The sequence below is a fragment of the Eulemur rufifrons genome, chromosome 12 (genome assembly GCF_041146395.1).
Source record: "Eulemur rufifrons isolate Redbay chromosome 12, OSU_ERuf_1, whole genome shotgun sequence".
In the NCBI taxonomy this organism is placed as follows: Eukaryota; Metazoa; Chordata; class Mammalia; order Primates; family Lemuridae; genus Eulemur; species Eulemur rufifrons.
The window spans coordinates 11,733,502-11,757,275 of NC_090994.1; the positions used below are offsets into that span (position 1 = coordinate 11,733,502).

Genomic DNA, 23,774 nt, shown 5'->3' on the forward strand with positions numbered 1-23,774 from the left:
TAAATAAAAAAAAAAAAAAATAAAACCGCGCAGTGGTGCACATTCCCATATGTTGAAAAAAAAAAAAAAAACCCAAACAAACAAACAAACAAAGCCAGGAAAGTTTTCTTCACCTTTTCCCAACCAATCAGATAAGAAATATAACAAGCTGTGGGGGTTTGATTGGTTTTAAAGTTTAATACATAGAAATTTTCCATCGAAGACCCAGCAAGATCTTGCAGGAGTCAAGCCCAAGGTTGGTATACGAAAGGACTCAGGACTGCGAAGGGGAAGTGGAAGTGATTTGGAATTTGGTCAAAGAACCAGCAATTGCCTTGCTTAGGTGGCAGCCGCCCTCAGTAGCAGAGGTCCCGGGCCACGCGGCGCGGGGGTGGAAGCGATCCGCCGCTCCCGGGCCACCTCCCAGACCGACACGTTGACAGTGGGGGCCGGACCAGGCGCCGGCTGGGGAAGCTCCGTGCGCCCGCGGAGCGAGGGCTTTGCTGGAGCGCTGGAGAGGTCCTGGGGGGCTCCCAAAGATCGGGGCAGCTGCCACCTCCCCAGACGGCTTTCTGGGGATGTGGGTGGCAGGAGGAAAGGAGACCCTACCAGGAGGGGGCAGGTGCACCGGGCAGGGAGTGGCGCCGCGGGGCAGAGCCTCCGAAGGACGAAAGTTAGAGGAGCTGGCGGATGCGCGACAGAGGCTGGGGGTTCCGGCTAACGTCGGAGCGCAAGCCGGGTGGCCCCGTCGCCCAGAGTCACTCACCATCCTCCAGCGCTTCGTGCAGCAGCAGAAGACCGAGCAGCAGCCAGAGCTTCATCTTCGGGGCCGCGGGCGGGGGCGGAGGAGCCGGGCAGCGCGGGTCGCGGGCGCGGCGGGCTGCGCGGGGCCGGGCGGGGGCACAGGGACAGGCGGCGGGCGAGGGGCGGGCGCCTGGGACGCCACAGCTGGAGGATTCGGTTTCCCGGGGAGGAACACAGTTTGGGGGGAAAAGTTGGAATTTTTTTTTTTTTTTTTTAAATTCCCTTTGTGATATGACCTCTCCTGCCCCCTGGCGGAGCCGGGTGCGCAGCGCTTTTTCCAAGGGATGAGAGCAAAATGTGACTTACAATGCAACAGTCACTCCTTGAATTTCTATTCACTCGCAGTTCTCCCTCTCACTTGCGCTCGGCGACAGGACCGTTGCCCCTGGTTGTTCTTGCTGCTCCTCTGTGTCTGGCCAGGATGGGCTCTGCACCGGGCCCTGTACCCGGTGGCCAGGTAGCAAAGACAGATTCACGACGGGAGTCAAGTGGGAAATAAGACCTTGCACATAGTCTGGGCTGTGGTGGGGCAGAGGATCTAGTCATTTATGTGTCCCCCTGCAGAAAGCCATCAGGGGTCCCTCAGCTTGCAGACTCACATGATCAAGGCAGTTTGCAGGTGCAGGGATGCCAGGGTGTGGTCGCCCAGGTAAGAAGTGTCCCGTCTCATTGCGATCTTTAACAACAAGCATTACTATTAAATACAGCTCAATTCAAAATAACAGGAGGGGACTTCTCCCTCAACACCCGAGGGAAGAGGTGCTGCAGTGCGTGACAAACTGGTGCTTCTCAGCCACTTCATGCAGGGGGACCCAAGAATGCCACACTCCCTGTTGCCAGCTCTAAACTCAGCTTTGCCACTCACTTATGTTGCAGTGGAGAGAACAGTTGCCTGGGAATAAAGACGAACAAGGTTCAAGTCTTTACACTGGCTCAAACTCTCAACTCTCCTCTCACTTAACCATCTGGGTTTTAGGGTCTCTCAAGAGGGAACTAGACTTGATGATTATTTCAGCCGACATTTACTATGTGTTTGGTATTATGGAGGTGAAGGTGAAGACACCATCCAGCATGGCTCCTTTTAAGGAGTGGACACCAGCCTGCAGACAAGCATTTAGACTACTGCAATGCGATGTGTCACCTTCCAGGGAGAATTCTGAGCAGAGAACTTTGAGAGCGCACACAGGAGTGGCTAAATCTGCCTGGGAAGAGATCCCTTTCCATTCTGACTCCATGAGTGACTGCTTCGTTCTCACCCAGTGTTGGAGACCCGGGTTCAGTGTAGACTCCTCCTTTTCCTCCCTCTCTGTCCTCCCTGCTGACTGTGCAAACAAGCTCACCGCTCTTTTGCCATCACTACCGAGCTTCACTGCCCTGGCTCACGGCTCCTCTCTCATCAGGAGTGTGGCCACAGGTCCTAATCGGTCCCCCGCCCCTCCTTCTTGCACCTCAATCCACTCTGTCTTTAGCAATTAGATCTATTTGCAAATGAAACCCTGGAAAGCCTCACCCTACACATACCCTTCAAAGGCTCAAATTCTGGAGAGCTGGGGTGGGTTGCCTCTCTGCCTCTTCCCTGAGCTCATTCCTGCCCTCCTGACCTCACACTCTCCACGCCACCCGCCCCCACCTTCTGCACACCCTGCCACCTGGGTCCGCTGCCTCTGCTGTTCCCTCTGCCTGCAACAGTCTCCTCTTGCATTCTGCCACCTGCCTGCCCTCTCTAGCTTCACTCATCTTACAAGGGTTAGCTCAGACCTCACCTCCTCCCGCTGAGCACTTGTCAATCTCCATAAAAAGTTTATTGCATTTTGATTATGATTGCATTTGATTTATGTTTTGGGGAAGAATGGCTATATTTACACTATCAAGTCTTCTGGTCCGGGAATGTCATAATGTTATGGATCTTTTCATTTATTCAGGTATTTTATGCACCCATGTCATTTTTCTAATTGGCTAATGCTGATATTGAGACAACAATTTTGGAATTCTGCATTCCCAACTCCCTTTTCTGTCAAATACACGTTAGCTAAATTTGGAGTGTGTGTGTGTGTACATATACATAAATTTGGTGTGTGTGGTCATATAGTTAAACACTTACAAAGCTATATAGTTACATAGTTGTATTTTTTCCAGGTAAGTCTTATTTTTTCCACGTAAGCTTAATAATTATTAGCCTTATTTCTCATTTTTGCTTATTTACATATTTGTTTTGCCACTGCAAATTAAAATTTCCCCCATTGCATTTTCAAACTGGTTAACGTTGGTATATAGAAAACAGTGTTGGAATTCTATTTCCCAAGCCTTTTCTATATCACATACACTTTAGCTACATGTAGACACAAAACACTTATCCTAGGTTTGTGTTATGGGCTGAACTGTGTCCCCCCAAAAATTCATTTGCTGAAGTCCTAACCTGCACTGCCTCAGAATGTGACTGTATTTGGAGGTAGGGGCTTAAAAGAGGTAATTAAATTAAAGTAAGGTCTCATGAGGGTGGGCCATAATCCAGTGTGTTTGGTGTCCTTAAAAGAAGAGGGAATGTGGACACAGACACGAGCAGCGAGAGAAGACCACGTGAAGACACAGGGTAAAGAAGGCCATCTATGAGCCAAGGAGAGAGGCCTCAGAAGGAATCAATTCTGCTGACACCTTAATCTCAAACTTCCAGCCTCCAGAACCAAGAGAAAATACATTTCTGTTGTTTAGGCCACCCAGTCTGTGACACTTTGTTACAGTAGCCCTAGCAAACTAATAGAGGAGTCTGTATTAGGATAGGAGGAGGGGTTATGAGAAGTATAGGGGCTTTCCAAGACTTGTAGCTATTTAATCACAAGGCTTATCATCCCTGAATGAGACAATCTCAAGATGACTTTGAGTTTGAAAAATAAAACTGCCAGAGCTGTGGGTTTGTTTTTTTTTTTTTTCCTTTTTCTTTTCTTTTCTCAAAGCTGTGTTTTTAATGGCTTTGATTTCACTATAAAAATCATGTGCTTCGTCTCCAGGGTAAGAAAGAATTTTATTATTAGAATCTCTATGTTTATTTTTTCCATTTTCCTTCCAACAATTGCTGCAATGTTGGCCAATTAAAATAAGCCCTGCCTTGTAGCTCTAACTCTAGTACAACTTGAAGCCTGGTTTTCTAAGTCCTGATTAATCTTTTGTATGTTTAGTTTGTATCTGGTCACCTTAACGAACACTCTTACTAGTCTAAATAGTTTTCCGTTGATCTCTTGGGTTTCTAGGTAAATGATCATGATACCTGAAACACCCATTTTTTCTATCTTTATTAGCTGTTGCCTTTCTGCTACCTCTGTCTCACTCTTTCATTAGCCTTTAGTGTTTACAATCCACCGACCCCTAACTCCGGGAAACATACAGTGGCTCAGGGATGGAACAGACCGGGGGATCCACACCTCTCCTGAATCAGCTACTTCCTTATGTGGGAAGAGAGGGAGATGACAACACAGAAATACCTTGTAAAAGTGGTATCCAGGGACGCACTATCACATTTGGGAGGGCACAGAGTGGCCATGCATTATTATCTTTCTCTGAAGAGCAATGGCTACGGTTCCTTGCATTGGCTTAACAAATGGGGAGTTGCAGAGAAAAGAGGAGAAGAGCAGAGGGAGAAGTAAAAAATCAGGAATGGAAGAGAGAACTGACTGCGATCCAGGTGTGGTGCGGGGAAGGCTGCATTTGTAGACCTAGGTCTACAAAAGTGTATTTCTTTCTGTTTTCCTTAGAAGCACAAGCTGTATACAATGTGTACCTGATGGATGAAAAGTCACAGTGAAATTTCAGTGCTTCCATTATGATTTCCTTGTTTGTAAATTATTTTACCTGTAAAATTTTCATTGTAAACTTTAATGAATAGTGGTTTTCTATGATTACTCAGTAGTCCTAGAAAAATCTCCATATTCCTTTGCCCTCACTACTTTTTTCACCCCTTCAAATAAGGCAATACTATCAGGAATTTATTAGGTAATAAAAAAAAAATAGCCAATATTTTGGGCATCCTTTCCCCATCCTCAAGATAAGGACATTTAACTTCTCTAACTTGTCTCCATTAACTACAGAAATATAATCAAGATGACTTTTTTTTTTTTTTTTTTTTTACAAAAAAGAATGCTTCAAGGTTTTAGCAGGAGCTAACTTTAGTAGTTTTAAATACGGCACTCCCTGAAAACTACATTCTAATAGAAATGCCAGACATTTTTGATGCTCCCAGAGCCACTCATCAAGAGACACCATAGAGTAAGGCAAGGATCCGGGAAACTTGGTCTACTTACAATCAATGAGGCAAAAGAAATTACCTTCCTGGCTCCGGGATATAGCATGTTGTAAGTAAGCATCACCTATTCATTAGTTGCAAGAGCAACTCTAAGTGGCAATGGAAGGAGGACACAACTCTAAGCTGAAATGTAAGATAGGAAACATGTGACTTAAGACTTGCAGTCTCTCCTTCCTATGTTCTTTCTCTTTACTGAAGCCAACCCCCCCCCCTTGCCAATTATCGCTCACCAATTTGCTTTCCTCTGTTTACTTGCTGTAAATGCTCTTTTTGAAAAGCATCCACTGTCAGTCCTCATACCTTCGTGCCAGTTTAAGTCAATACTTCTGCCAGAAACATCAGCATTTTAAGCCTGATTTTTACCAGGACAGTGAAACCCTTGGTCCTTGCGTGAAGAATCATCAGGTATCAATGACCAGGCAGGAAAAGATTCTGGCGACTTAGCGACTCACCCATTGGGGAACCCCAGAATCCTGAACCATGACAATGCTGTAGTATTTGTAGGTTAAGGGGACCCAGAGCTCCAAAATTGGCTTGCTTCCCACCATGGAGATTTGCGGCCACCCTGGGTAGTGCAGTCTCTATCTTGTTTTCCTCTCCCTGTTGACTGCTCCATTCTTAGTAGAGTAACAAGGGCTCTTCACCCAGGGTTTATGACGTCTGAAATCTCTGGTATCTAAAAGTATGTAAGAGGTGGCTACCAATCTATTACAAGGAAGGTTCACTTAAGTAAATCAGTATTGAGTTCAGTTTCTTTCTAGATAGTTCCACCCATACTTTGACCTACTTTAAAAGACAAGTTGAGATAATGTGATAATGGGAGTTATTTTTGTATGTCTTTGAGAGTTTTTTGAGATATTTTATGAGATGACATGAATCATTCTTTCCACAGACAGATGGAACTTCTCAGCGTAATCCCTTAGTAATCCATGGGCTTTGAGCCCTTAGCCCCAAAAGGAAGCCTTTCTATGGCCTTCTTTAAACACTAAGGAGATCATGTTCCTACTTCTAGGGGCTCCTGGTTGGACCCACAGCCCAGACAGAGCTTCTCAGGGATTAATTCCTTCATGTGATCCCATGGTGCCAGAACAGATCTGAGGACCAAAACCTAGGGCTGCGATCCTAACCAAGCCAACAATTAAATTGTTTTAGGCTTCTACTTGGCAAATACTTAGCTATTTTAACCTGGTTTTTGGTGCTGGCTAAACTGATCATATTAAGGTTTTAAAAAATAAGTATGTTCCATCTAATTTACTAGAATCGATAGGAACGAACTATATACACAAAGACATTTCAAAATTAAACAAGCTAATTTGGCCAGGTGCGGTGGCTCATGTCTGTAATCCCAGCACTTTGGGAGGCTGAGGCAGGAGGACTGTTTGAGGCCAGGCTGTGCAACATAGTGAGACCTCTGTCTCTACAAAAAATTAAAAAATTAGCCAGCCATGGTGGTTCGTGCCTGCAGTCCCAGCTATTCAGGAGGCTGAGGCAGGAGTTTGAGGTTATAGAGAACTAAGATTGTGCCACTGCCCTCCAGGCTGGGCAACAGAGCAAGACCCTGTCTGAAAAACAAACAAACAAACAAACAAACAAACAAAAAACCAAAAGCAAAAAACAAGCTAATTCAAGAGATTTGTAATTTTAAATAACTTAGAATCATGTTAAAAAGCTGTGACTTCTCCCTCCTTATCAGAGGGCAAAAACAGTTGAATTTGATAAATATTTATTTGCTATAGAGAAAAATGTCTTAGTTACACATAACTGATCACTAATTATTAAAGGCTATGATACAATGGAAGGAATATTTGAGGAGCTTCTTGCAGCTCAGAAGTGTCAAAGTGACTTGGTTCATTAAATGGTAGTTGAAGTGGTAGGATCTCAGATGCCTGATCCCGGGGTGTCATGCTTCAGGAGCAACTGATATTTTCTGGAATGTTCCATGAGGATCAAGGGTATGTGAAGACATCTCTTATCTCACGGTACTTGCTAGTCATACAGTTGGCCCTCAGCTGCCGGGTGAGTACTCTTAACCATATAATCATTTCAATGTAGATTGTACTATACTCTGAGCTTTAAAAGTTTCCAAATAAAAAAGGAGTTTAAATAAGTATGCAATGTATGCGTTTGGTATGTGTTATACATATGCATGCTACATTATTATAAGTCATATTAAAATTTATTTTAAAAATACATGGTCACATCAGAAAGCACATTTTACAGTGGTAAAGCAGCAACAGTTTTTATTACAAATGCTAAAAAAGAACCCAACTTTGTCAGTAAAAAGGAACGATTATCATTTAAAACATTTAAATTTAAAATTATGTACTAAACACAACAACCGATACATTCACACAGATCCAATGTCTTTGTTGGTTTTTACAGACATGTAATTTCTGTAGGGTGGGGCCCTATCAACAGTTTCTGTTAATACAACGGTAACAAAATAAAGCAATAAAACAATTGGGCACCCCTACTGGACAACGAAGATAAAGAGCCCATCAGTCAGGTGTGGGCCAAGGAAACCCACCCCGTGGGCAATACAAGACTCTCAACCGCCTGGGTCTTGGCCACGCACTTTGCACAGCGAGGCCATCAGTGCACGTGCAGAGACTGTGACAGGCCGGGCCCCACTGTGTCAGTTCCAGGAATCGGCTGCCCCTCCCATGCGTCATAGAGGTTCCTTGGTCCTTATTCATCTTGCTCTACTCATGGGATATGGAGAAATGAAATTAAAGACCCCAAACTATCTTGCTTTCACTTGAAGTCCTTCACTTCTATCCCATCATTCTAAGACCCCACCCAGGAAGGGTATCTTCGGATGCTCACACTTTGCAGGTTGCCGGACCCTGGAACCAGCCTGGGGTCCTGGTTATGATCCCCACGGGCTGTCAGTGGTCAGGGAAGGCTCTCTGAGGCCCAGAGATTGTGGTAGTGGCTTCAGCCATGGCGAACAGAAGCTAAGTAAAGCGCTCCAGCAAACAGCGTTACCGATTGGATTAAGCCGTAACAAAATGCGTTTGAAATCAGTAAGACTAAACTGTATACATATAAACAATAATGAATATTACAAAAACCAGCAACCAAACCAATAACAATAAAAGCTCAGACTTCTCAAAATCCAGAAACCTATTTTAAAGTGTTTAAATATGATGATATAAGAAAAAAAAAATCTCAGCTAAACAACAAAGTCAAAGCAACCTTATTTTCACATCTACACGACTAAAAAAAAAAATGACCTTTGTTGGCATTTATTTACTACATGAACTTCAGGACATTTCCCCTTGACATTTAAGGATATGTTGGAGAACTTTAAATAGTAGAAAGTGTACAAAGAAGGCACTGTTTTGGCACTAGCAAAAAGGACAGTTAATCTCACCTCACCCCCCCAAATCACAATAACCATGTAAACTTTAATAACCCATGATGTACACGCTAAGCCCAATCCTTTAAAGTCCCACGGAAATTGCATTTTTGGTAGTAACTGACAATCACTTGAAACATACCCGGAGAAATCATGAATAGCACAGGGAAGGGAGAGTGAGAATCTTGGCACAGTTTCACCCTGGGGTTTGTAATCTTGGGATATGCTCTGACTTCAGACAGCAGAAGGCTCATCTGTTCCTTCTGTCATCGCCACTGGAGGGCGATTACTTCTCCTTATTCTCCTTGCTGAGCATTCAAATCAATTTAGAAAATAATGTGATAAAAATAGCTTCTAATCCAAAATATTCAAAGTGTTTTATTGAAAAAAAAATTAACAACTACCTGCAAACACCCAGGACTTTGGAAATATTTTGGCTAATATTTAAATTAAAAAAATCTTTTATTCATAAAAATTAAAAGAAGATAGGCTGTTACCTTTGAAAAGAAGATAATCCTGAAAATGATATTTTCTATCTACCATGGCTGGTTATAGTACAGTTCTGTATTTCAGCGTTAGTTTTTCTTTTCTATCTATCTAGCTACATATGTCTCAAATGATGTTTTAGTCTTAGTTTTCTTAATGTTTATCTCTGGGGAAAATGTGATTAAGATAATCTGTATTTTAGTACATTTCAAAGGTTCCAACAAGTTTTTCTCATAAATAGTTTTTAAATTTGAGTTTGCACAGTAACCTTCTTAAACGTAGGGTTGGCGTTGCCTTTATGCGGTAATTCACAAATCATTCTCTTTTTGTGAGAGTATAAAATTAAGGTGCTAGTATGAGAAGTTCTCACTAAAAAGGTTGAAAACGTATTTCTGAGGGTAAAAAAGAAAAGCAATTTAAGCTGCTTTTACTCAATCACAATTATTATAATAAAAGAATGTGCAGATGTATTTTTTAATTTCCAAAGATGACGTTATATAAGTTTGATGGATCACTACTCAGATCTACATAGAACATTTTGGTAATTCTAAGAAAGTAAAAACAACATTTTGCTCAAAAGGTGATGAATTCAAACGTAGAAACAGAGACGCGCCAAAGACTGGTAGTACTGGCTTTGACTAAGAAACACAGAGCAGGACAGATATGTCAGAAAAAGTGTCACAGAAACAAGTAAACAGTAATATCCAAACATCCGCTACCCCGACTCCATTTCAGATTATAAAGCACCTGTTATAATGCACTAGGGTTTAGTGATTTCATATTAGAAACATTATAAATATTTCTTAAGGAATCTATCTATGGAAAATATACATATAAAATTGCTGTATGTTTTAAAATAGTTTAAAACCTAAAAATTTTATATAAGCATACCTATCAACATAAAACATTAATTTTTCTCCACAATAGTTGGGGTTTTTTTAACCCACATAAAGATATGATATCCAAAGCCCATCATAAACGCAACTTACTTACACACTGACATTTGAAACACACACACACACATATACATACCCACGCATGTATACTCACACATACATATGTAACTGTGTTTACATACAAACACACACATCCATGTGTATCTTCACTGCCAAAGCATCTTTTCATGATGTTTGTGTTTGTAAAGTACTTCAATGTGAAAAAATAATTTTTAACTAAATTCTGCTTCTAACTGAACACAGTAGGTGTAATAGCTAATTTAGCTGCCTATCATATTCTAAACAAATTTCTTGGTTTTGTTAAAGATTTAAATATTTATATATGAAATTGCTCACGTTCGCCATGTAAAGGGCCTATTCTAGATGGATTATAGAATAAAAGCGGTTCTCAGTATCTTGCTGTGACAACACGGATTTAAGATTGTGCCTATAGTCCTTGCAAAAATATTTTACCCCTTGCTTATCCAACTCCTTTTCTCCAGTAAAACATGCAGCTTGAAAGAGAATCCTGGGCTTCAGATTTTACCACGTGCACCCTGGAAACTGTGGAATGTCAGTAATGAGTTCTGTGTCAGGGATGCTACAACACTAGCAGCCAGAAACCCAGGCTTTGTACCTGCTTATGTGACATTTAGTCACAATAAACTCTTGGCTATTCACAACAATCGCAGCTTGCTTTGTAATGGCATCAACAAAATAACTGACCTCTTGGAAGAACTATGAGGAAAAAAATGCTCTCCTTGCCTTTGGATGATGCAGGTCAACTGGCATGCTTGGTACTGTTCACCATGGTGTCCTGGGAATGTCACCTACATATCCATGTCTAGCCTCTGGACTCATCTAATGAACTGTTTAATTATTTGTACAAAAAATAATTCATGAGAAGTAAAACACCCTGCAGATAAACAGTCCACTGTTAGAAAACCCAAAAAAGATAGAGCAATTAGAAAATCTTACATATAAAAATTTATTTACTCATATACAAAGGTTACTGTGTTTATATAGCTTTAATTCAATTTGGTTAATTTTTTAGCTTGAAGTTTTAAATAATGTTTTTAACCAAAATATTTGCTCCCCCAACCATTTCTGGGTTATTATAGAATATTGGAGCTTGTATTAATAGGCTTAGTGTGGCCATTTAAAAGTAAAAGGAATAAAAACTGCTAAACAATTTATGGGGGGCAGGGAGGAGGAAAAAATCACCCCTACATGTTTCCCAAAGAAAACGTCAGAGGCAAATTAGATCTGAGCTCCTTAAATTGGGCCAAATGTCCTGTAATATCTGAATAGGCACTTTGATATATATCAGAATAGGGGAATTTTCTTTATCTCCCTTTATCTTTTCCTCTTCTGTGTGTAGTAAAGATAGAATTTACTGCAGTAGCTGCTCATATCCAGGGCAAGATAAAACAAAAACAGCAACAAAGGAGTGAACTCTCCCTGATGAGGTTAAAAAAACCTGAACCTTGATTTAGTTATTAACGAATGGAATATGTATCAGTCATTCCACCAACCATGTGATCTGGGAGAGTCTGTTGGCTTATTTTAAGTGACTTTTTAAAAGAGGATGCTTGGTGTCCTCTTGGTGTCCTTATGCAAGCATGTGTCCAACTCTAAGATCTTCACTCATATCCTCATCGTGGCCACTCACACGAGCTTTCTGGCCACAGAGGTCACCTTTACTGGTTAAAGGGTCCCAAGGAGATCACCTCTCTCGAGTCTCTGAGGGGGCCGAGGGGGTATATCATTCACAGTGGGTGAAGGTCTCATGTATAAGGACCACTGATCTCCAAGACAAGAGTTCAAAGGGATGCCAGCTGGTGACATGGAATTCTACCCCTACCCGTGTACTATGACACAAGCTAACACTCCTACTGGCTAAAGTTTTAGCAAACTATCCTACCCCACAAGAAAAGAAACCTGTACCACACCCACTGTTGGCATTTACGACTTCCAGAAAAGCTCCTTCCTTATCCCCTCCTCTCACCTCTGACCAGTGACAGACGCCATGACACCATGATAGGTAGCTGCATTTTCAGCATGCTCTTAAGTTGACATTAACGAAGCCTAATATGGAAGAGCGGCCATTATTTCCTCAACTACCGGGGGCACCAATGAAACTTTTCGATTCGATGATTCACCTCTTTTTCAGTATGTGCAGTATATGCCACCAACGAATGACAACACTGAAAAAATGTAACACAGTAATAGTAGAATACCAACTCACTTTGGACATTCATGTTCCCAAACGTGTACACACACACACACACACACACACACTCCCACACTCCCACTACTGGGGGATATTCATCACGGAAGAAAGAGCTCAGGTTTCTCGGGCCCATAATTCACCACCTGGGGAGATGCTGTCCAGATGAGTAAGTACTACTTAGGGTGAACTATGTGTGCAGCACCCATGACGACCTAGCATGATGATGACATCCTGTCATGGTTTACTCAATGTAGGGTATACATGCATGTTAAGACCGTGACCAGCTCTGCTCCTGCCTGCATTAGCATTCGCTCGTCTTTTCGTGGAATATGAAAGGTAAATGGAGATTCCTTTGGTGATGGTCATTTGCTGGAATGGCAGATTTCTCTTCTGTTGCTGCATTCATGTTGTCTGAGTAAGCGTCTTCACCATCATCTTCATCTCTCAGATTACCCTCCAGGCTGTGTCTAATGCCATAAGCAAAGTAAATCAGGAAACCTTTTGGGGAAGGGGGAAAAAAAAAATCAATGTTCCAGGTGTGTCAGGACATGACTATTTTAATGTGGAAATTTTAATACAGAATTTAATGGAGTTTTTAGTCTTCTCTGCCTGTGCTATTTTAGAAGATTAAAATGCAAACACAAGATACCCCACAGAAGGTCTCCTTGATAAATGGTAGAATGTGCCTCTTCATTTTTAAGATCCCAACTTTATAGAATATGTTTTCTCTTAGTAAGTTTTTTAGATAATGTTTATACAGAAAAAAATTTATATTTATGTTCTCAAAACTCCATACTATACTTTAGGAAACAAAATGACAAATGGGACAAAGTCTCAAATCACATCCTGAACACAAGTAATGGAGTATCAGAGCCATGGCCAGATATTTTAGAAAGCATGCCCTGCATTGACAGAGGGGACATGGACATGCATCACATGTCATTGTCACCAGGAGAGGCAAAAGAACTGTGTACAGAACAACTGTTGATTAACACTCATGCTGTGTGTGGATTAGGAGGCAATGTTTTAGGTATCCTCTTAAGATAATTAGTTTTTAATATAGGTATGCATTTTGCTGTGTTTTAGCTTTATTTTAGAAAATTGGTTCAGAGTTTTCTGGGCTTCATTTTTCTCACTTGCAAGTTGGAGAAAAATAGGACCTACATGGTTCTACAGGACTATTGGGAGATCTGAATTAAAAAAGCTATCTGAAAACATCTGGAAAGATGGTACTCAGATGTCCTAAGAATTGGGAAAGGAAGAAACTGAAAAAACCCTTTATTTCCGGGATGGGGGAGAGGATGCATTTCTGTTATCACAGCATGTGCACAGGAGAGACAGGGCCAGAGTTCGGGAAGCTAAAACGTTAAAAGACCTACCAAGTGCCATCCAGATGCTGAATCGGATCCAAGTGTCCGCACTCAACTGGACCATCAGGTATATGTTCACCAGGATGCTGAATGCTGGCAAAAATGGTAAGAATGGCACCTAAGGCAGAAAACAATCCTTCAGCATGTATTCACGTGTTGAAAACACATTCCCCAAATTATTTCAACATGATGGCAATTAATATGACATACATACTTTCACACTATGTCAGTAACTGTATATGCCTGCAAAAAGGACAACCTGGATAAAAACTGTGCTTCTAGAGATTGCTGAAAGGAGAATCCCATTTTATTTACTGACGCTTAAGGCAATAGGAGATTTATTCAAGCTGCTAACACCTGCATCATCATCAAGATAATACTGGTTTTAGGGTTCAGTTTTGTTCGGGGTTTACTGGCTTAGTTTGGACATCGACATGGCATGCCTCCGGAACTCTGGACACACGGGTATCCCTGGGGGTACTTCCAGGAAGCCCTCTTCAAGCCAAAACCTGCTCTGAGTTCAAATGGGACAGGGTAACTTCAACGTGCAGAGGAAGGGCTCTTGGTGGCAATAAATCCTTACGACAGAGCACTGGATTTCTAAAAAGGAAATATTCTACTTATTTTTCTGTTATTAATAGATTATTTAACAAGAAATTTGTTTACTATTATATATAATACTCCTGTGCTAGGAGCATCCTCAAGTTTTTGACAAAAGCGGTAAGGCACCCAAGGTAGGGAGGACACGGTGACCAAAAGGGTCATGTCAAAGGATTTCGACATTGTCATTCACTGGTTAACTTCAGTAGAAATTTTTTTTTTTTTTTTTGGAAACAACTCCCAAAACTAACCTACAGAGGAGGCGTACGTAATATTGCAGATGGCTACCCCTCACCGCACGTACCATAAAGGCTACTTTCTGCTGGTTCTGGGGCTGCCTCCAGATGGTGAGGACGATGGTCACACAGAGCAGCAGGACGAGCACAAGAAGCGCCAGGCTCCAGGCTTCCAGCCTCATGATGGCCGGAACCCCGTAGGTGGTCAGAACACTCAGGCCCAGGATGAGAAACGCTGCCAAGGTGACAAGTACATAAAGCAAGGTCAGCACTTAGATTGCTCCATTCAGACATCACGTTCTTTACGTATCTACTTTGCCAAATGCAAAGATTCTCCACTACGACCTTTCTTCTTCTTTTTCGTCGCAGAAAGAAATTCCACAGTGAATTGGTGGATTTCATTGATTTAAGAGACTCTTCCTGTTTACTCATCACTCTCCCCTCCTTAGAAGTCAGCCTCGCTCGTGGTGCTGCCATCTCGTTCTACCTGCCCGTGCGCCACCTGTGTCCTCACCTGTCACCCTCAGACTGTATCACACGGTTGATGGGACGCTGTCGGGGTGGGTACCTCCCTTTTGTTCAAATGGGAAATGGCAAGTCTGTCTATTTTAGGCCGCTGTAAACATATATTAATAACACCGCATGCTCTGCGCCTTTCTCCCTGTCTCAGAGTAACGACATCCCCACCCACTCAGCCTGCCTCTGACCATCACATCTGTGTCAGGGGCCACTCGTATGTGCTCTGGGAGAAACCCGCACTTCCCTAGCTTGTCACCAACGATCCTGTCCTGAAAGCCCAGGGAGAGCAAGGACCGGCTCTCTCGGTATCCCGACTGCCTAGCAGGGTGCCTGGCACATAGATGACACTCAAACAATGTTGCTGAAAATACGACTGATGACGTCACTGTGGGTGAGCAAACAAGGGGTTTCTACATTGCCCCTCGATCCCATCGGGTTCCATTTCAGTCACTGGCAGGGGTTCTTGGCCTGATGCTTCCAGAGAGCAAGGTGACAGCTAATGACATGTGCCAGCTTGTTCTTCCGCTACTCTCACCTTGGGGAATTTTTTCCTCTCTTCTTCAATTGTCGGGATATGATCAACTTATCCTGCTGATATAAAGACGATCTCCACGACTAGCGACTGTTTAGGTGGAAATTTCAGGGTTCGGGTTGGTTGCTAACACATTCCAGGGCAACGTGAGGCCCTGTGTCTTCTCTCACACCGTACCAGCTCCACCTGCTCACATCCTCTGGGTCGTTACGTCGGATGCGGGGAGAAAGACTTACCCAGGAATCCCACCAGGAAGCTCACGAGAGAAGACGACTGCCGTGTGGGCAGAACAGACGGGCTGAGGAGGCTCTGCAGGATGGACCCCTGTCCTTGCAGCATGGTGACCTGGGACTCGCTTTTCGAGGTGGCGCCGGGACATGCTTCCAGACCTTCCTTCTCCGGAGAGTATTTGGGCTGCTCGTAAGACAAGCTGGGCTGGTACCTATCCCCAAATAAATATTTGTGTCTTTAATCTCAACTAGACACTGGCCCAAATGAAACAAGCACCTAAGACTCCAAGCAGGACACCTGACAGAGTCACAGCGTGTGTGGTATATCAGCACTTCTCAGGACTCCAGCCCGGAGCGTGCTGAGCCAGGCCACCGACCTTTTCAATAAAATATCTGCAGCCACTTAATTAGGAAGTTATATAATGGGTGCAGAAGAAAGTTAAATCTTAAATGGAGGCAACTGTGACAACAGGATGATGATTCTGAAGTTATCTATGCCCACAGGAAATGCAGTTCATGAAAACAGCACAGAAACCTGGGTTAAATCTCAGCTACAGAATGAAATGTCTTCAGCTCAGCATTCAAAGGCCTCGTCACGACCTGTCTCGCAGGCCTCAACTCTCCCTCTCGGCTCCTCTGGTCTAACCCAGACAAGCTCAGCCGGCCATCCTCCCACCTTCCCACCCCACGCCTGACACTGTCCTCTGTTAGTTTATCTTCTTCCTCTAGAGCCTATGTCGAGACACCAGCCTGCTTCGGCTCCTTGTGTCTCCCCAGGAGCCCCCAGCGTGGCCTCTTCACCCTCTGAGCAGCCTTTGCTTATTTTTCAAAGTCACACTTTTCCTCCACATAAAGAAATACGCTCACTAAGAAAAATACTCAAAAGTATACAGAAGGACATGAAAACCGTCCATCATACCACTACCTGGTGTTAATTACTGTTAGCATTTTGGTACAGTTTCATCCAGACATATGTATGTGTATGTGTATGTGTGTATATATATACACATGCACATATGATTTCCTTAAGCAAATTTATAAATTATTTAAATAACTTCATGCTATGTATATATTGTAGTTTTATATTCTGAAACTGATATATGTCTCTGTATAATTAAATATCATTTTATTCACTGTAGAAGAGTCCAGGAATACCTGTATCCTCATTTATTTAACCACCCTCCTGTTGATATTCAGGTTAGTTCCATTGTTTTCACTATTGTAATTTACCTTTTCCATAAACATCCCTTACATACATCTATGTGTGGCTCTGATTAAACCTTTAGCATAAAATCTTAGCAGTTCAATTATTGGGACAAACAGTATAGTATTTTTAAGTGTCTTTACATAATATGAGAAATTGCCTATCACAGATTGGGCCAACCTGTCACTAATGAACAACTGTACTTGATTCTTTGCAAAGGACCAAGTATGCTTCTTACATTCCCCACGGATGTTTCTATGTACTGGCCTCACCTCGGTGAGACTATTAGCTCCTTGAAAGCAAGGACAGTGAGTGCTCATTGTGTTCACTCCCTCCGCCCCACAAGGCACACCCTGCAGCACCACCTGGCAACTCACCTGAGGATGAGAACACAGGCTGCGACCAGGGAGTAGGCCATGAGCGTGCCAATGGACATCATGTCCACGAGCACCTTCAGGTCAAACAGAAACGCCATCACAGCTATCGGGAAAACAAAAGAAAGTAAAGTGAACGGCCCAGGATGAAACTGCGTACAGTTAATAACTTTCAAGTCAGGGACAACTGACAGACATTTTGTTTTAGTACCAGGGAGGGATAAGTTAAGCAAAGTATAGAAGAAAAACATCTCTCTCACAGTAAGATGTTCTTTAGGTCATATAAACTGCTAATCAGACTTAAAAAAAACCCCCTCAGCTCTCTAGTAAGTACAAAGCACATTCTACTTGATTACGTAAAAAATATTTGGCCTGGCAGAGTGAAAATATTATATGACAAAATACTGTCCTTTGATGTTTCAGAAGAAAAACATTGCTAGGAAACACTGGCTATCTAAAAACATTTGAACAGAAAGAGCTTTCATAGTGGATGTTATATAATCATTTAAATTCCCATATGCATTACGAGTTACAGCATAGACAACTCAAAATTACCTTAATTTTGAAAAACTAAAATAATTTTCAGTTAAATTATACTTTGGGTGTAGGCTATATTCTACTAAGATTAAAGCCGCACATTCCAGCTGGACTGACCATAACTGAGAGATCAATTTATGGTCCTGCACACCAAATCAAGATAATGTTAAAAAGCAAAATATACTTCAAATAGTTGAATAGTGTAACTTGTACTGAGCTATTGTTTCCTCCATTGAAACATCAAAGTAGTGATGATATTGACTTGAATTTACCGCATAGTTTTCCCTATCATCGTAAGCAGATACCGTGTTCCATTTATATGGTGTTCCAGATCTTTCTACAAACTCTGATCTCATTTTATCTTCAAGTCAACGATCTTATGAGATGGGCTACTATTTAGTTTTAGTCATATAAAATGGCTGGTACTTGGGTATTTTTGACCAAAAACCCAGCAATTTCCCTTGGTTTAACATAAAAGGATTATCCCCATCTTACAGACAGGCTAACTTAGCAAAGCTACAACTACTAGGGTAGAGGCAGAGTTCTATTTCAACCAACATCCCGAGGGGCCTTCTACAACTTCTACGGTATCATATTGTTTCTTTAAATACACTGTATGCTTCACTTTGAAAATGCTTCATTAATAGACTTATGAATTAGATTATTAAAATTTCAGTGACTTTTATAAGCATCACAGAGAGCCGAATAAGGCAGTCAAGAGAGAAGAAAATAATGAATTATTCATACAAGCTCTCTGATCTAAGTTAAAAACAAAGAAAGTGAGGTATGGGAGTACAAAACTACAAAAAATATTTTAGAGCATTTTTAAAAAGTGGTCCATTATAATGATCATCTTTTAATTATTAATTTTAATATATTATACTCCCAAATGAAATTCTTCCTGAATAAAGGAGAAGGATAAATTTTCCAAAATTCTGAATATAAAGTAGACTATTACTAGGCAAGTTTTTTACTGGAAAAATATAAGTTTTTATACATTAAATAAGATGCATGGTCCTTTGGCAAGACTATCTTTAATACAATGACACATTATTTAATAATAAAATGGACTTGAGATCATTTAATGAAACCTTCATTTTATGGGGGCAGAAAGTAAATGTGAGAAAGTAAGTGATCTGACCTCCCAGTATACATCTAACAAAGTGCTGAATTTATTAGAAAATGTTTACAAAGTGAAACTGTTTGGACAAATACTTTCCGATCTTAAAAACATTCCATTTTATACATGATGAAGCATTAGCTTTCTCTAACCTAATTTCCCAATAATTCAGAGCCTCAACAAAATGATCATTTTGGCTGGAATTTCTACTGCCAGGACTGTTTATCATTTTGTCTCTAAAGCTTACTGAAGTCTTTCTTTGGCTTCCTATAATAGTATCTTTAAGGCGACATTCTCTTGGTCTATAGAATCTCTGAAGATTTCTGCAGGGAGTAAGAATGTGGCCAAAGGCATTTTAGGCAGATATTAAGACATGCCAAGAGTTAGGCAATCTGGACTTTCTGAACATAACTTAAATACCGAAACTGCTAAAGTGAAAAACAGATTCCCAATGGGGTTTGAGAGGATATATGTGTCCGTAACTCTTCAAGGACGGTGATGACTGAGGAAGGAGGGACGCCTGCCATACCGAGGGCAGTGATTACAAGGGCCAGGTATGAACTATGTTTGACATTTCTTATAATTAAGAAGGGGTAACAGTTAGCTTTTCAAAAGTCCTATGGTCCTTTAGCAATATTAAACTTATACCCTGGGCAAAAAAAGAAAATATCAAATAATTATTTCAAAATTAATATTTCAAAAATTAAATAAATGCTTTAATTACAATTTTATGCATCAATAATAGCATTTTATGTGCTAGTTCATTGGAAAAGCAAGGCATGGTATTGAGTGAAGAACTATTACAACCCTTTGCACATTTGTTAGGAGCCCAAAAGTTTCAAATAACAGAAAAAAAAAAAAAAAAAAAAATCCCCAAACGGTCAATTAAGAATGAACTTCAGTATACCACCACCACCATGATTTTCAGATGTTAATCCCAACGCTCGTATACTAATTAATCATGATTTCTTTCTTAACTTACATGCACAGCATGCAGACCCTCTTTATCAGTCCACGCATGCGAATAGAATGTTCCAGTCCAATGCTGAAGAAGCCTACGTTTGTGAAGCTTACCAGAAATGACCCCTGCAGTCAACGTGGCAGCAACTGGTGACTGCCTCTTACTCACTCTGGCAAGAAATCTAAACAGTAAACCATCTCGGGCCATGGCAAACATAATTCGGGGTAAAGGAAACATAGAGCCCATAAGACTAGAACAGAAAAATTCATAATCCACATGTAAGTTATTTTAAATATTATGCTAGAAAGATATACACAGGTAAAGACGGTACACACTAAAGTGTAGAACCAAAAAATTCAAAACAGGAAACATTCACAAAAAAGTGACCGAACTTCAGGTACATCAAAATAGAAAACCGCCTAACTTTCTAATTTTTCCAGTCTTGGATGACCAAGATCCCCCTTTTCTTAATAAAAGTCAACTCTCTCTCACCTGCCACGGCACCTGATGATAGAGTAGCAATTATTGGTGTCTTCGTTTTGGAATTGATTTGAGCTAGACATTTGAAAAGCAACCCATCCTCCGCCATAGCATAGATTACACGAGGCATTGGGAAAATGGATCCAAGAAGACTGAATAAAAAGCAAACACATGCAGTATGGCAAACACATTCATGCAAGGTTACATTCCAGAACTGAAATAAAGTAATTATGTAAAATTCAGCGTAACAGTTGTGATTATAAAGTCTTACTGTTTTTTAAATGCACTACGATTGGGCATTTAAAAATATTTGCTAATATTTTAACAAATATTGTGCTACTCAGTATTCTGTTGCAGATATATACCCAGCAAAATTATCAGACTAAAAACAATACTGCAAGTAATTTGTGTGTGCCCACAATTATTACCGAATTAAAACTAAGTAATTAAGAATTTACCAAAAAAAAAAACCAAAACCCAATCTCATTAAGATATTTTTAATGGCAATAATTCAGAAAATAAAATTCCTTAATTGATATGTAATTAAAGAAGAGATTAAGCAATTTTATTTCATAGTAACAATTATTTATAATTATATACTTTTTGTATTTATTTTACCAATGTTTTTTCTCATATAGCCTGATTTTTGATCAGATTGATAATAATTTCCAGCATGGTATGATAATCAAGGTAGACAAAGGTAAAAAAGATCAACTCACAGTAAATATAGTACACAGAAGCAGCCACAATTGAAAGGAACAGTGACATTTAGTACGACAATTTTTGCTTAAGATGTTTTAAATTACTTGTGTTTACTGGCTACACCATTCCATATATTACTTAGTCGTGAAAAAGAATTACTTAAGAGAAAACAAGTAAAATATTTTATTTAAAAATCCATTTTCTTTGTTTTTTAATAAGGCTGGGTTGAGCTTGGCTACAGATGAATCTTTGTCCATCCTTTCCAAAGCCATGGTGGCACAGTATTGTCACAGTTCAGACTTTTGACATTATTTGAAGCCATTCACAATAAACCTCAACACTAGAAGATGACTGAGAAACCAGCAGGGTCTACTTGCTACTTAATATTATCTAGACTAGAAAATAAAAGGGACTTGGAGGGAAAAAAGTAAGTTGATGAATTCATATTAAAAGATTTCTTTTTTTAATTTCAGACTTTCAGAAAATTATTTTCCCTTTAACAAATACGTGATCAGGCAAAAAGACTAATTTTCCCTTTCTAAGAATATTCTACCACGTGGCACAGTACAACACTAGAATGAAATACCTTACTTATGATCCTGCGTTAATTTGAAATGAGTAGTTCGGGAAACCTGAGAAATGAGTTCTAACGTATTAAAACAAGCAGCCACCGAAAATCTGAACGTTTGAGATTCAACTACCTTTTTCTTTTCCCATAGATTTTAAATGAATTTCCACCATTAAGGCTGATCATTTCTAGTTCTAGACCAAGTTCACTCTGATTGGTGTTGAGAGAAGAAACTGTCAGAATTTCACAATAAAAAGCACCTTATATGTAAAACTGACACAGCACACAGCTTCCACTCACACAGATGCGGTGTTACTTGAACAGACAGCAGCTAATATGAAGTCTGCACGTATGGTCTGAGGATGTCTGTAGCACTGTGAGTAACACCAAAGCCAGTGAAGCAGCATATTAGGATAAGCATCCTAAAGGTTTATAAGACATACGTATGTGAATATGTGTGACAAGTGGGTGTGTGTGTGTGTGTGTGCGTGCGTGCATACCAATGCCGTATATATTTCCACTGAAGCTTGGACCATCATTATCTTGAAAAACTGACTCTTAACTGATGCGAGGGCAGGTAGTTTCTACAAACACTTAAGATTTTTACATGGCAATTCTATTTTCTTTCTTTCTTTCTTTTCTTTTCTTTTTTTTTTTGAGACAGAGTCTCACTCTGTTGCCCGGGCTAGAGTGCTGTGGCGTCAGCCTAACGCACAGCAACCTCAAACTCCTGGGTTCAAGCAACTTTCTGCCTCAGCCTCTCGAGTAGCTGGGACTACAGGCATGTGCCACCATGCCTGGCTAATTTTTTTCTATATATATTTTTAGCTGTCCAGATCATTTCTTTCTATTTTTAGTAGAGACCGGAGGGCGGGGGGGGTCTCACTCTTGCTCAGGCTGGTCTCAAACTCCTGACTTCGAGCGATCCTCCCACCTCAGCCTCCCAGAATGCTAGGATTACAGGCATGAGCCACCACACCTGCCCTTTCTTTCTTTTTGTTACCAAACCAGATCCAAGATATATGGCAATTTTGAGCAAACTGAACAAATTCAGTAATACCATAGTTACATAATATGCTCCTTATAGTAGGATATTTTAAAAATATACAAAGACAATTTTTAAGGCATTGACTACGTTTTGTAGGAACCCAAACGGCCCCCGCCCCAAAGGCAAAGCAACGTACCTTGTTGACAAAGCGCAGAGTGAGCCTGCGGCAACAACGTATTTGGCAGGACCCCAGCCCACATATTCAAATGCCACAGGAAGGGGGCTTTTTTCGTCCAGGAGGTAATATGGCATCATAAGTGTCAAAGCTGCCGAGACCCCAAAATAGGCCATAAAGCAAACAAGCAACGAAGTCACGATTCCAATGGGAATAGCTCTCTGGGGATTCCGGACCTCCTCTCCTAAGGAAAAATGAACAAAAGATTTGCCATGTTTAATAAAACATTCATGGGTAAAGAACTTATTTTGTATGAAATTCTTCCTCTTCTCCATGATAAATTCTTCTCTGCCTTTGTCCCTTTTGTTTCCTTAGCTTGATCCATCTATTTTATATGACATTTCCTTTCTTCTTGAAAGTACATAACTATTACATAAAAATCCAATTTCCAGAGGGAGAAGAGAAGGAAGAATCACGCAAGTCAGTTTCCTGGTTCCAGGAAAAAAAAAAACAAAAAACAAAAAACCTGTAACATACCAGCAATATTAAGTGTATAGGCATAGAATAGCAGTCTTGATCCATTTGCAGAATGATTCATCCGGAGAGATTAAATGACTGCCGTGGCATTCTTTAGGCCCTTAAATATGAAGCCTTCACATAAACTTATTTCATCTATTTATATGAAACTCTAGTTTCAATTTTCAAAAAATCAGTATCCTCCTAGTAAGATTTAGCATTTGAAGGACCCAAAACGTGGTCAATTATAAGGCCACACAATGATATAAACCCACAAGAAGCACCCAGAGAGTGATTCTGGCATGATTATTTGTTGTAAAGGGTAAAGAGGAAAGAACTGGCATGATTTATTTTGTCCAACTGAAAAAGAGACAATTTAAGAACATGATCATCATTTATTTTTCATCGTGCCAGCACTTCCAGATAGAAGGCTAAGGATAATAATTATGACTAACATTTATAAAGTAGTCAGTAGCTTGGAAAGTATTTTTCATATGTATTATCTTAGGTACTCTTCATCAAATCTGAGGAGCAGGTACTGCTCTCCCAAATCTACCACTGTGGAAACCA

General features: G+C 40.7%; 1 protein-coding gene across 1 annotated transcript in view; it reads right to left on the reverse strand.

The window, feature by feature from the left end:
- Positions 1 to 10,533: 10,533 nt before the first annotated feature.
- Positions 10,534 to 23,774, reverse strand: part of SLC7A2 (solute carrier family 7 member 2) — a 58,012-nt gene continuing 44,771 nt past the window's right edge. The window contains exons 6-12 of the mRNA XM_069484914.1: positions 22,710 to 22,932; positions 19,889 to 20,025; positions 17,161 to 17,263; positions 15,586 to 15,791; positions 14,367 to 14,533; positions 13,472 to 13,580; positions 10,534 to 12,590 (exon numbers count right to left, since the gene is read on the reverse strand). Coding sequence (XP_069341015.1) covers positions 12,394 to 12,590; positions 13,472 to 13,580; positions 14,367 to 14,533; positions 15,586 to 15,791; positions 17,161 to 17,263; positions 19,889 to 20,025; positions 22,710 to 22,932 — 1,142 coding nt within the window. The 3' untranslated portion in view covers positions 10,534 to 12,393. The remainder of the gene's footprint in view (positions 12,591 to 13,471; positions 13,581 to 14,366; positions 14,534 to 15,585; positions 15,792 to 17,160; positions 17,264 to 19,888; positions 20,026 to 22,709; positions 22,933 to 23,774) is intronic.